The sequence below is a fragment of the Eleutherodactylus coqui genome, chromosome 3 (assembly GCF_035609145.1).
Source record: "Eleutherodactylus coqui strain aEleCoq1 chromosome 3, aEleCoq1.hap1, whole genome shotgun sequence".
In the NCBI taxonomy this organism is placed as follows: Eukaryota; Metazoa; Chordata; class Amphibia; order Anura; family Eleutherodactylidae; genus Eleutherodactylus; species Eleutherodactylus coqui.
This window is the reverse complement of record NC_089839.1, coordinates 317,034,088-317,047,392: the sequence shown is the minus strand read 5'-3', so window position 1 is coordinate 317,047,392 and position 13,305 is coordinate 317,034,088. Positions and strand designations below refer to the sequence as shown.

General features: G+C 59.8%; 1 protein-coding gene across 3 annotated transcripts in view; it reads right to left on the bottom strand.

The window, feature by feature from the left end:
- The window catches only part of SLC6A9 (solute carrier family 6 member 9), a 163,011-nt gene that overhangs the window by 70,202 nt on the left and 79,504 nt on the right, over positions 1 to 13,305 (bottom strand). The window contains exon 1 of one of the 3 annotated variants that reach the window (XM_066598022.1): positions 9,374 to 9,494. The exons of the other annotated variants lie outside the window; for them this stretch is intronic. Within the exon in view, the coding sequence (XP_066454119.1) occupies positions 9,374 to 9,394 (21 nt within the window). The 5' untranslated portion in view covers positions 9,395 to 9,494. Of the gene's footprint in view, positions 1 to 9,373; positions 9,495 to 13,305 lie in introns of those variants that run through there. 3 annotated transcript variants of the gene reach the window in all.

Below are 13,305 nucleotides of genomic sequence, written 5' to 3'. Positions count from 1 at the left end.
GGGAGGGGAGGAAGTAAGCTGTGACTATTGTGAGTGGTAGCTCCTATCGTATGTTATCTATATATAGGTGTTTCCTCTCAGTGTAATCCTCTCTGTACAGGGAGGGGAGGAGGTGAGCTGTGACTATTGTTAACGGTGGGACCTGTGTTATCTATATATACGTGTCTCCTCTCAGTGTAATGCTGTCTGTACAGGGAGGCGAGGAGGTAAGCTGTGACTATTGTGATTGGTGGATCCTGTGTTATCTATATATAGGTGTCTCCTCTCAGTGTAATCCTGCCTGTACAGGGAGGGGAGGAGGTGACCTGTGACTATTGTGAATGGTGGCTCCTACCGTATGTTATCTATATATAGGTGTCTCCCCTCAGTGTAATCCTGTCTGTACAGGGAGGGGAGGAGGTGAGCTGTGACTATTGTGAATGGTGGCTCCTACCGTATGTTATCTATATATAGGTCTCTCCTCTCAGTGTAATCCTGTCTGTACAGGTAGGGGAGGAGGTGAGCTGTGACTTTTGTGAATGGTGGATCCTGTGTTATCTATATATAGGTGTCTCCTCTCAGTGTAATCCTGTCTGTACAGGGAGGGGAGGAGGTATGCTGTGACTTTTGTGAATGGTGGATCCTGTGTTATCTATATATAAATGTCTCCTCTCAGTGTAATCCTGTCTGTGCAGGGAGGGGAGGAGGTGAGCTGTGACTATTGTGTATGGTGGCTCCGGTGTTATCTATATATAGGTGTCTCCTCTCCGTGTAATCCTGTCTGTGCAGGGAGGGGAGGAGGTGAGCTGTGACTATTGTGAATGGTGGACCCTGTGTTATCTATATATAGCTGTCTCCTCTCAGTGTAATCCTGTCTGTACAGGAAGGGGAGGAGGTAAGCTGTGAAAATTGTGAATGGTGGACCCTGTGTTATCTATATATAGCTGTCTCCTCTCAGTGTAATCCTGCCTGTGCAGGGAGGTGAGGAGGTGAGCTGTGACTGATGTGAAAGGTGGCTCCCGTGTTATCTATATATAGGCATCTCCTCTCAGTGTAATCCTGTCTGTACAGGGAGGGGAGGAGGTGAGCTGTGACTATTGTGAATGGTGGACCCTGTGTTATCTATATATAGGTGTCTCTTCTCAGTGTAATGCTGTCTCTACAGGGAGGGGAGGAGGTCAGCTGTGACTATTGTGAATGGTGGCTCCTGTGTTATCTATATATAGGTATCTCCTCTCAGTGTAATCCTGTCTGTACAGGAAGGGGAGGAGGTGAGCTGTAACTATTGTGAATGGTGGTCCTGTGTTATCTATATATAGGTGTCTCTTCTCAGTGTAATCCTGTCTCTACAGGGAGGGGAGGAGGTGAGCTGTGACTATTGTGAATGGTGGCTCCTATCGTATGTTATCTATATATAGGCGTCTCCTCTCAGTGTAATCCTGCCTGTACAGGAAGGGGAGGAGGTGAGCTGTGACTATTGTGAATGGTGGATCCTGTGTTATCTATATATAGGTGTCTCTTCTCAGTGTAATCCTGTCTCTACAGGGAGGGGAGGAGGTGAGCTGTGACTTGTGAATGGTGGCTCCTATGTTATCTATATATAGGTATCTCCTCTCAGTGTAATCCTGCCTGTACAGGGAGGGGAGGAGGTGAGCTGTGACTATTGTGAATGGTGGCTCCTATCGTATGTTATCTATATATAGGCGTCTCCTCTCAGTGTAATCCTGCCTGTACAGGAAGGGGAGGAGGTGAGCTGTGACTATTGTGAATGGTGGATCCTGTGTTATCTATATATAGGTGTACCCTCTCAGTGTAATCCTGTCTGTACAGGGAGGGGAGGAGGTGAGCTGTGACTATTGTGAATGGTGGGTCGTCTCAGTGTAATCCTGTCTATGATGATAACGAGATGACAGCTGAAAAGTTTCCTCTGCAGAACAGGAAGTGCCAGACTATTACTATGCTTAGTGGTTAGTGTGCAGGGAGGGGAGGAGGTGAGCTGTGTCTGACTATTAGCCCTACTGACCAGTGTAGGAAGTACATGATTTCAGGATATTTATAAGGGCCCCTCCCCCCTGGTTTATGACTTCCAGCCATTCACAGCCCCCCAGTGATCGGCTTTTCGCTGTATCGTTCCGTTGAGACGGAATTAGAGTCGTCTAAATGCTCTGCAGGAGCGCCGAGGTCACCGCTGAGGTCGTTGGCGCCGATGCAGAGCGTTTACACAGACGTGCCCGCTGGACCTCCTACGTAACGCTCTGAGAGAATCCCGCCATGCAGCGATGGGGCCGACAACGAGGAGCGAATGAAAGGTAAACGATTTTTTGCATTCGCACGGAATGATTATCGCTCAATTTTGAATTTTGCGCGTTCTGCGCTTCAGTGTGCGTAGCGCAGGAAGCTCCTCCCTTTAATGGCTGCCCTCATGTGATTGGTGGGCTGCGGGACCCCATTCATTGCATAGCGATGGCGTCTGCTGGAGTAGATCAATGAGTGTGGCTGAGCGGCGGGGGTCCCGAGGGGCAGACCCCCACTGATCTGTCCTGAGGCCGGCTCATTAATCATTAGTCCCGGAAAACCCGTTATGCTGGTTTCCCGCGGGCGCACATGCAGCGAATTTGCGCACAGAACATGGTTTGTTGAACGCGCATTGGTTTATTTTACTGCCCCCCTTGATTGGCGCACGGCAAACAAATAGACCGCTTGTCAGATCCAGACGTTCTTTCTGCAGCGCCATTATGTGGTGTTTCACGCATCTCATCGTGTATCGCGTTCAACTTCGCGCACCCCTCCCCCCACTGGATTCCATGAGGACCTTTGGTGCGCAAATATGCAGGAAAATAGGATGTCTGCGGCACGTACCTAAGAGGGCGACCGTGGGCGGCGGCACGTACCTAAGAGGGCGACCGTGGGCGGCGGCACGTACCTAAGGGGGGCGACCGTGGGCGGCGGCACGTACCTAAGGGGGGCGACCGTGGGCGGCGGCACGTACCTAAGGGGGGCGACCGTGGGCGGCGGCACGTACCTAAGGGGGGCGACCGTGGGCGGCGGCACGTACCTAAGAGGGCGACTGTGGGCGGCGGCACGTACCTAAGGGGGGGCGACCGTGGGCGGTGGCACGTACCTAAGGGGGGGCGACCGTGGGCGGCGGCACGTACCTAAGAGGGCGACCGTGGGCGGCGGCACGTACCTAAGGGGGGCGACCTTGGCCGGCGGCACGTACCTAAGGGGGGCGACCTTGGCCGGCGGCACGTACCTAAGGGGGCGACCGTGGGCGGCGGCACGTACCTAAGGGGAGCGACCGCGGGCGGCGGCACGTACCTAAGGGGAGCGACCGCGGGCGGCGGCACGTACCTAAGGGGAGCGACCGCGGGCGGCGGCACGTACCTAAGGGGAGCGACCGCGGGCGGCGGCACGTACCTAAGGGGAGCGACCGCGGGCGGCGGCACGTACCTATGGGGAGCGACCGCGGGCGGCGGCACGTACCTAAGGGGAGCGACCGCGGGCGGCGGCACGTACCTAAGGGGAGCGACCGCGGGCGGCGGCACGTACCTAAGGGGGGCGACCGCGGGCGGCGGCACGTACCTAAGGGGGGCGACCGTGGGCGGCAGCACGTACCTAAGGGGGCGAGATCCCCAGGGAACCTGATCAAAGGCGAATAAGCAAACTGTGAAACACGTGATTGAGGCAAAAAACACAAAATAACGTCATCACTAAGCTATAATAAATTATAATGTACAGGGCGAGGCAAAAGTCTGGACACAGCTGCTTATCGGGGTCATGCTGAGAAGATTGACTTCCAATGTGGGAGCCAAGCGGCATTTTTGGTGGAGCAAATTTTCAGCGGCCATTTTGAATCCAGCTCTGGCTATGTGGGAAGGGGTCATGTGATGTCAGTTTGGCCGTATTGGTTTCGGAGTTCCGTGAGGCCAGAGCTGGTGAATGGCGTGACGTCCGGGGTCTTTCTTCACTGAGGGATCTCTTAGCAGTGAGAAGTCCCTCCGGACGCCATCTTCCCATCTGTGATTAACGAGGGCAGCCAGTCCCCACAGAATGGCGCACGTCCGCACTTTGCTGCGGCTGGCTGTGCGTTGCGCCGGCACGGAATCGGATCCGCTAGAACGGCCGCCTTCCCATTTGAAAAAACAGAGTTGAATTCAAATTCTCCTGCAGCGCGCAGCTCCGCCGCTGGGGGGCTCTTCTATATACTACATGGTGGCACAGCGCCCCTGCAGGTCAGGGCAGCGTATGGCGATAGGGGACGTTTATGAAGTCCTGTCACATTGTACCAGGGCTGCGGCATCTATCTATACAGGGCGGCCAGCGATGGGTTAAGTGCCAGTCGTGGGGGGGGGACGAAATAAGCTGCGCGTCCGTTAATTAAGTCTCATTAGAGGGAATCCAGCTGCTGCTCCGGCCCCCACGTATTACACACCCGATTACACCGCGGCCCCCGCCGCTGCAGAATCTGGACGCTGCCGTCTTGTGCGCACCGAGGGCGGGCTTCACAGTAGGGGAAAATGGAGGGAGGTCGTTTTTACCTGCACAGAAGTAATCGCCGGCCCGCGCCAAAACCCCCACGAAAAGCCAATGAGCTAGCGGGCGGATAGCGGGCGCCAGGAAAGATCCAGCGTCCCATGGTTCACAATTCCTGTGTCTACGCAGGCCGGTGGGACGGCGAATGCGATAATCCAGAGTCATCCGTAATGCCGCCATAAAGGACATCTTGTTCTCCCAGTGCGCCGCGCACCCCGTGGGGCTCATTCACACGGGTCCATGCAGCCCTGAACACACATCATACTCGGGGACCAAATTGCTCCGCGTGTCACACGTTGCGTGTTTCTGTGAACAGGGCGACCGAAGGCATGGATTCCAGTAAACGCCTCCGTATCCGGCGCGGTCGCTGCACGATTATTTAGGCCAACTGACTTTATAATCACGTGGCAGGCCCGCACCCGTGAATTATCCCGTAGAGACCAGCGTGCTGCGTTCGCTCGGTAGTGCGGTGCGCGTTTACGCCTGTGTGCATGCGCCACGAATCTCCGTACTTCCTGCGTATCCGGATCTGGTTCCGTTTTTTTCCCGCACATGTCCACTGATATCACAGATGAGGCTTCACACAGGCGAGAAAAATCGCGTGAGATCTGTCCGTTCCGAGACGCACAAATATGAAGCCTGTTCTTTGGAAAACACATGAGCGATGCGGGAATCATCTTACTGCGTGCCCTCGCTGCGCCCATCGCGGTATCGCGCTGCGTTCTAGGTGCACATGATGCCAGGTCTCCCATTAAAAACAATGAGAGAAACTTTGCGATCCTCCGATGCAGCAATCCTCCGATGCCCCCCGGCCCCCCGGAGTGATGGCAGCAAATTCCACAGCATTTCTGCATCCAAAAAGCAGTCACAATCTGTGCCCGCTTCCCCGCAGCTGATGTCAGACTATGCGGCGCTCCTCCTCACCTCCTCCGAAGGCTTCACGCTGTCAGCGCTCCCGGTACCCAGCGGCCTGGTCAGGTGACGCTGGTGAGGCCGCTACAGGCTGCTGGGAACCATTAGCCGGGGAGCGCTGACAGCGGGAAGCCTTCGGAGGAGGTGAGGGGAGCGCCGCACAGTATGACATCCACTGCGGGGGCGCAGCTGATGTCCAGTCAAAATGCGCACAAATGGTACAAATTGTGACTGTTAGATGCAGAATTCGCGGCGGACGTTCCACAGCATTTCCACCCATGTAAACATACCTCAGGTCATCTTGAGGTACGCTGCCACGTGCGGAGCAGCCCCAGTAGTAATAGTAGCTCTATACCAGCACCAGCAAAAATAGCAACCCCCACAGTATTCCCAGTAGTAATAGTGTCCCCTATAGGAGCCCCAGCAATAATAGTGAACCCACCAGTAGCCCCAGGAATGATAGCGACCCCCACACAGTATTCCCAGGAGTAATAGTGTCCCCTATAGGAGCCCCAGCAATAATAGTGAACCCACCAGTAGCCCCAGGAATGATAGCGACCCCCACACAGTATTCCCAGGAGTAATAGTGTCCCCTATAGGAGCCCCAGCAATAATAGTGAACCCACCAGTAGCCCCAGGAATGATAGCGACCCCCACAGTATTCACAGGAGTAATAGTGTCCCCTATAGGAGCCCCAGCAATAATAGTGAACCCACCAGTAGCCCCAGGAATGATAGCGACCCCCACACAGTATTCACAGGAGCAATAGTGTCCCCTATAGGAGCCCCAGCAATAATAGTGAACCCACCAGTATCCCCAGGAATGATAGCGACCCCCACACAGTATTCACAGGAGCAATAGTGTCCCCTATAGGAGCCCCAGCAATAATAGTGAACCCACCAGTAGCCCCAGGAATGATAGCGACCCCCACAGTATTCACAGGAGTAATAGTGTCCCCTATAGGAGCCCCAGCAATAATAGTGAACCCACCAGTAGCTCCAGGAATGATAGCGACCCCCACACAGTATTCCCAGGAGTAATAGTGTCCCCTATAGGAGCCCCAGCAATAATAGTGAACCCACCAGTAGCCCCAGGAATGATAGCGACCCCCACAGTATTCACAGGAGTAATAGTGTCCCCTATAGGAGCCCCAGCAATAATAGTGAACCCACCAGTAGCCCCAGGAATGATAGCGACCCCCACAGTATTCACAGGAGTAATAGTGTCCCCTATAGGAGCCCCAGCAATAATAGTGAACCCACCAGTAGCCCTAGGAATGATAGCGACCCCCACAGTATTCCCAGTAGTAATAGTGTCCCCTATAGGAGCCCCAGCAATAATAGTGAACCCACCAGTAGCCCCAGGAATGATAGCGACCCCCACACAGTATTCACAGGAGCAATAGTGTCCCCTATAGGAGCCCCAGCAATAATAGTGAACCCACCAGTATCCCCAGGAATGATAGCGACCCCCACACAGTATTCACAGGAGCAATAGTGTCCCCTATAGGAGCCCCAGCAATAATAGTGAGCCCACCAGTAGCCCCAGGAATGATAGCGACCCCCACACAGTATTCACAGGAGTAATAGTGTCCCCTATAGGAGCCCCAGCAATAATAGTGAACCCACCAGTAGCCCCAGGAATGATAGCGACCCCCACAGTATTCACAGGAGTAATAGTGTCCCCTATAGGAGCCCCAGCAATAATAGTGAACCCACCAGTAGCCCCAGGAATGATAGCAACCCCCACAGTATTCACAGGAGTAATAGTGTCCCCTATAGGAGCCCCAGCAATAATAGTGAACCCACCAGTAGCCCCAGGAATGATAGCGACCCCCACACAGTATTCACAGGAGTAATAGTGTCCCCTATAGGAGCCCCAGCAATAATAGTGAACCCACCAGTAGCCCCAGGAATGATAGCGACCCCCACACAGTATTCACAGGAGTAATAGTGTCCCCTATAGGAGCCCCAGCAATAATAGTGAACCCACCAGTAGCCCCAGGAATGATAGTGACCCCCACACAGTATTCACAGGAGTAATAGTGTCCCCTATAGGAGCCCCAGCAATAATAGTGAACCCACCAGTAGCCCCAGGAATGATAGCGACCCCCACACAGTATTCACAGGAGTAATAGTGTCCCCTATAGGAGCCCCAGCAATAATAGTGAACCCACCAGTAGCCCCAGGAATGATAACGACCCCCACATTATTCACAGGAGTAATAGTGTCCCCTATAGGAGCCCCAGCAATAATAGTGAACCCACCAGTAGCCCCAGGAATGATAGTGACCCCCCCACAGTATTCACAGGAGTAATAGTGTCCCCTATAGGAGCCCCAGCAATAATAGTGAACCCACCAGTAGCCCCAGGAATGATAGCGACCCCCACACAGTATTCACAGGAGTAATAGTGTCCCCTATAGGAGCCCCAGCAATAATAGTGAACCCACCAGTAGCCCCAGGAATGATAGCGACCCCCACAGTATTCACAGGAGTAATAGTGTCCCCTATAGGAGCCCCAGCAATAATAGTGAACCCACCAGTAGCCCCAGGAATGATAGCGACCCCCCACAGTATTCACAGGAGTAATAGTGTCCCCTATAGGAGCCCCAGCAATAATAGTGAACCCACCAGTAGCCCCAGCAATAATAGTGCCCCCCCCACAGTTTCCCCAGCAATAACAGTAACCCCCCCCCATAGTATTCCTAGCAACAGTGACCCCCACAGTAGCCCCAGCAATAATACGGCCCCCCCAGTAGCCCCAGCAATAGCCGTGCCCCCCCCCAGTAGCCCCAGCAATAGCAGTGCCCCCCCCCCCACAGTAGCCCCAGCAGTAATACTGCCCCCCCACAGTAGCCCCAGCAATAGCCGTGCCCCCCCCCAGTAGCCCCAGCAATAGCAGTGCCCCCCCACACAGTAGCCCCAGCAATAATACGGCCCCCCCACAGTAGCCCCAGCAATAGCCGTGCCCCCCCCCAGTAGCCCTAGCAATAGCAGTGCCCCCCCCCACAGTAGCCCCAGCAGTAATACTGCCCCCCACCCCCCACAGTAGCCCCAGCAATAATACTGCCCCCCTCCCACAGTAGCCCCAGCAATAGCAGTGCCCCCCCCCCCACAGTAGCCCCAGCAATAATACGGACCCCCCCCCCACAGTAGCCCCAGCAATATTACGGACCCCCCCCCCCCCCCCCACAGTAGCGCCAGCCAGCAATAATAGTGAACCCCTACAGTTGCCCTATAGCAATAACTCCCTCTAAGATCCACATATTTACCTCTTCCTGGTCTTCACAGCTCTAACACTTCTCCCAGCGCTGCTGCCAGCAGCTGGAAGTGTGTGCTCCTGCTGCAGCGCCTCTTGCCCTCTGCTCTCTTGGGGAACCAAAGAAGAGAGGTGCTAAGGGGAGGAGGATCCCGGATGCTCACACTGCCGACAGTGTCTGCATCCGGCCCGCGGTACTGCAGAGTGATTACCGGCCGGGGAGCCATGGCACCCTGACTGGTAATCACTAGAATGGTGACCAGACGTCCTGAAAGCAGGACAAATGGCTGCCCGCTGGGGTCCTGGTAAAAGCCCGGGCACAGGTCCGCAAAGCGGGACTGTCCTGCCTAAATCAGGATGTCTGGTCACCTTCTGCAATCCTTGCTCTACTCTCTGCCACAACAGGAGAGAGATCCATCCTTGTATAAAGCCCCTCAGAGCCAGGGCCAAGAATCAGGAGGGGTTCGCGCCACGTGGCGCCGCGCCACCATAACAAAGTGGTGTTTTTGCTGCCCTTGAACCCTCCAGGCCAAATCTCCAGGCGAAGAGCCAAGGAAATATTATGGGTCTTTCGGTTAAATGCCCAAGAGACTAAATGAACCTGACGGAGAGCGGAAGGGGAGCGCCGGGGGGCCGTCTGGCCTTCTCGGGGGCCCGACACCTCCTGAGCGGCCGGTACAAACAACATACTTGGCATCGCCAGGCTTTCATCTCCTCTTCTTGACTTCCATCTAGTAGATCCTATCTCAGTCATTGGGTTTCTGCAGCGCCCGGCATTAGGGCTTCACGCCATGTTATAGGACTCACATTACAGGAGGGAGGCCGCTCCCTGGGGGATGTGTGTAGGGGTACAAGTGTATGTCGGAGGCGCTACTGGTACAACAAGTGCGCGGTGGGGGGGGGGGGGGGGAAGCGAAGAATGGCTCGAGGCACAACGACTCCAAAAGATGGTGAGGAGATACAAAGGCTGATGAGGAGTAAAACCAGCAGAGCAGGCGCAACGCGCTGCAGAGAAACCCGCTTAAGGGCTCGAGCAGACGGCCGGGTCGGGCTCGCTGTGAGAGTTCTGCAGCGTCTCCTCCCCCGCTCTGCTATGTCCCAGCTGCCGCACATGCGCAGAGCCGGCGTGTCAGCGGTGCCTCGTACAGAATTAAGACGGACCGCGATTTGTTTACCGCGTGAGTTTTAATGCGGTCAAACTGCGGCCGTCTGCATGGGGCCGTATTAACTAATGCAATCCTATGGCAGCGGGCACGGGCGGAAACTCTGCTGGAAATCCCGCTGCGAAATATGCACCTGTGTGCAGGGGGCCTAAAAGTACTGATACAACGACGGAGAGGGCCACGGAGAGGGCCCCGGGGAGGGCGACGGAGAGGGCCCCGGGGAGGGCGACGGAGAGGGCCCCGGGGAGGGCGACGGAGAGGGCCCCCGGGCAGGGCGACGGAGAGGGCCCCCGGGCAGGGCGACGGAGAGGGCCCCCGGGCAGGGCGACGGAGAGGGCCCCCGGGCAGGGCGACGGAGAGGGCGACGGAGAGGGCCCCCGGGGAGGGCGACGGAGAGGGCCCCCGGGGAGGGCGACGGAGAGGGCCCCCGGGGAGGGCGACGGAGAGGGCCCCGGGGAGGGCGACGGAGAGGGCCACGGGGAGGGTCAAAGCGGAAAAAGGAATCGGGGAGGGCGACGGAGAGGGCCCCGGGGAGGGCGACGGAGAGGGCCCCGGGGAGGGCGACGGAGAGGGCCCCGGGGAGGGCGACGTAGAGGGCCCCGGGGAGGGCCACGGAGAGGGCGACGGAGAGGGCCACGGGGAGGGCGACGGAGAGGGCCCCAGGGAGGGTCACAGCGGAAAAAGAAATCGGGGAGGGCGACGGAGAGGGCCCCCGGGGAGGACGACGGAGAGGGCCCCCGGGGAGGGCGACGGAGAGGGCCCCCGGGGAGGGTGACGGAGTGGGCCCCCGGGGAGGGCGACGGAGTGGGCCCCCGGGGAGGGCGACGGAGTGGGCCCCCGGGGAGGGCGACGGAGTGGGCCCCCGGGGAGGGTCAAAGTGGAAAAAGGAAGTGGAGAGGGCGACGGAGAGGGCCCCGGGGAGGGTCAAAGCTGAAAAAGGAAATCGGGGAGGGCCACGGAGAGGGCCTCGGGGAGGCGATGGAGAGGGCCCCGTGGAGGGTCAAAGTGGAAAAACGAATCGGGGAGGGCGACGGAGAGGGCGACGGAGAGGGCCCCAGGGAGGGTCAAAGTGGAAAAAGGAATCGGAGAGGGCGACGGGGAAGGCGATGGAGAGGGCCCCAGGACGGGCGACGGAGAGGGCCCCGGGATGGGCGACGGGGAGGGCGGCGGAGAGGGCCCCGGGGAGGGTCAAAGCTGAAAAAGGAAATCTGGGAGGGCCACGGAGAGGGCCTCGGGGAGGGCGACACAGAGAGCCATGGGGAGGGCGACGGAGAGGGCCCCAGGGAGGGTCAAAGCTGAAAAAGGAAAAATCAGGGAGGGCCACGGAGAGGGCCCCGTGGAGGCGACGGAGAGGGCCCCGTGGAGGGCGACGGAGAGGGCCCTGGAGAGGCCGACGGAGAGAGCGATGGAGAGGGCCCCGGGAAGGGCGACGGAGAGGGCCCCGGGAAGGGCGACGGAGAGGGCCCCGGGAAGGGCGACGGAGAGGGCCCCGGGGAGGGCGACGGAGAGGGCCCCAGGGAGGGTCAAAGCGGAAAAAGGAATCGGGGAGGGCAACGGAGAGGGCCCCGGGGAGGGCGACGGAGAGGGCCATGGGGAGGGCGACGGAGAGGGCCCCGGGAAGGGCGACGGAGAGGGCCCCGGGGAGGGCGACGGAGAGGGCCCCGGAGAGGGCCCCGGGGAGCGCGACGGAGAGGGCCCCGGGGAGCGCGACGGAAAAGGCCCCGGGGAGCGCGACGGAGAGGGCCCCGGGGAGCGCGACGGAGAGGGCCCCGGGGAGGGCGACGGAGAGGGCCCCGGGGAGGGTCAAAGCGGAAAAAGGAATCTGAGAGGGCGACGGAGAGGGCCCTGTGGAGGGCGATGGAGAGGGCCCCGGGATGGGCGACGGAGAGGGCCCCGGGATGGGCGACGGAAAGGGTGACGGAGAGGGCGTCGGAGAGGGCGAGGGGGAGGGTCAAAGCTGAAAAAGTAAATCGGGGAGGGCGACGGAGAGGGCCCCGGGGAGGGCGACGGAGAGGGCCCCGGGGAGGGCGACGGAGAGGGCCCCGGGGAGGGCGACGGAGAGGGCCCCCGGGCAGGGCGACGGAGAGGGCCCCCGGGCAGGGCGACGGAGAGGGCCCCGGGGAGGGCGACGGAGAGGGCGACGGAGAGGGCCCCCGGGCAGGGCGACGGAGAGGGCCCCCGGGGAGGGCGACGGAGAGGGCCCCCGGGGAGGGCGACGGAGAGGGCCCCGGGGAGGGCGACGGAGAGGGCCACGGGGAGGGTCAAAGCGGAAAAAGGAATCGGGGAGGGCGACGGAGAGGGCCCCGGGGAGGGCGACGGAGAGGGCCCCGGGGAGGGCGACGGAGAGGGCCCCGGGGAGGGCGACGTAGAGGGCCCCGGGGAGGGCCACGGAGAGGGCGACGGAGAGGGCCACGGGGAGGGCGACGGAGAGGGCCCCAGGGAGGGTCACAGCGGAAAAAGAAATCGGGGAGGGCGACGGAGAGGGCCCCCGGGGAGGACGACGGAGAGGGCCCCCGGGGAGGGCGACGGAGAGGGCCCCCGGGGAGGGTGACGGAGTGGGCCCCCGGGGAGGGCGACGGAGTGGGCCCCCGGGGAGGGCGACGGAGTGGGCCCCCGGGGAGGGCGACGGAGTGGGCCCCCGGGGAGGGTCAAAGTGGAAAAAGGAAGTGGAGAGGGCGACGGAGAGGGCCCCGGGGAGGGTCAAAGCTGAAAAAGGAAATCGGGGAGGGCCACGGAGAGGGCCTCGGGGAGGCGATGGAGAGGGCCCCGTGGAGGGTCAAAGTGGAAAAACGAATCGGGGAGGGCGACGGAGAGGGCGACGGAGAGGGCCCCAGGGAGGGTCAAAGTGGAAAAAGGAATCGGAGAGGGCGACGGGGAAGGCGATGGAGAGGGCCCCAGGACGGGCGACGGAGAGGGCCCCGGGATGGGCGACGGGGAGGGCGGCGGAGAGGGCCCCGGGGAGGGTCAAAGCTGAAAAAGGAAATCTGGGAGGGCCACGGAGAGGGCCTCGGGGAGGGCGACACAGAGAGCCATGGGGAGGGCGACGGAGAGGGCCCCAGGGAGGGTCAAAGCTGAAAAAGGAAAAATCAGGGAGGGCCACGGAGAGGGCCCCGTGGAGGCGACGGAGAGGGCCCCGTGGAGGGCGACGGAGAGGGCCCTGGAGAGGCCGACGGAGAGAGCGATGGAGAGGGCCCCGGGAAGGGCGACGGAGAGGGCCCCGGGAAGGGCGACGGAGAGGGCCCTGGGAAGGGCGACGGAGAGGGCCCCGGGGAGGGCGACGGAGAGGGCCCCAGGGAGGGTCAAAGCGGAAAAAGGAATCGGGGAGGGCAACGGAGAGGGCCCCGGGGAGGGCGACGGAGAGGGCCATGGGGAGGGCGACGGAGAGGGCCCCGGGAAGGGCGACGGAGAGGGCCCCGGGGAGGGCGACGGAGAGGGCCCCGGAGAGGGCCCCGGGGAGCG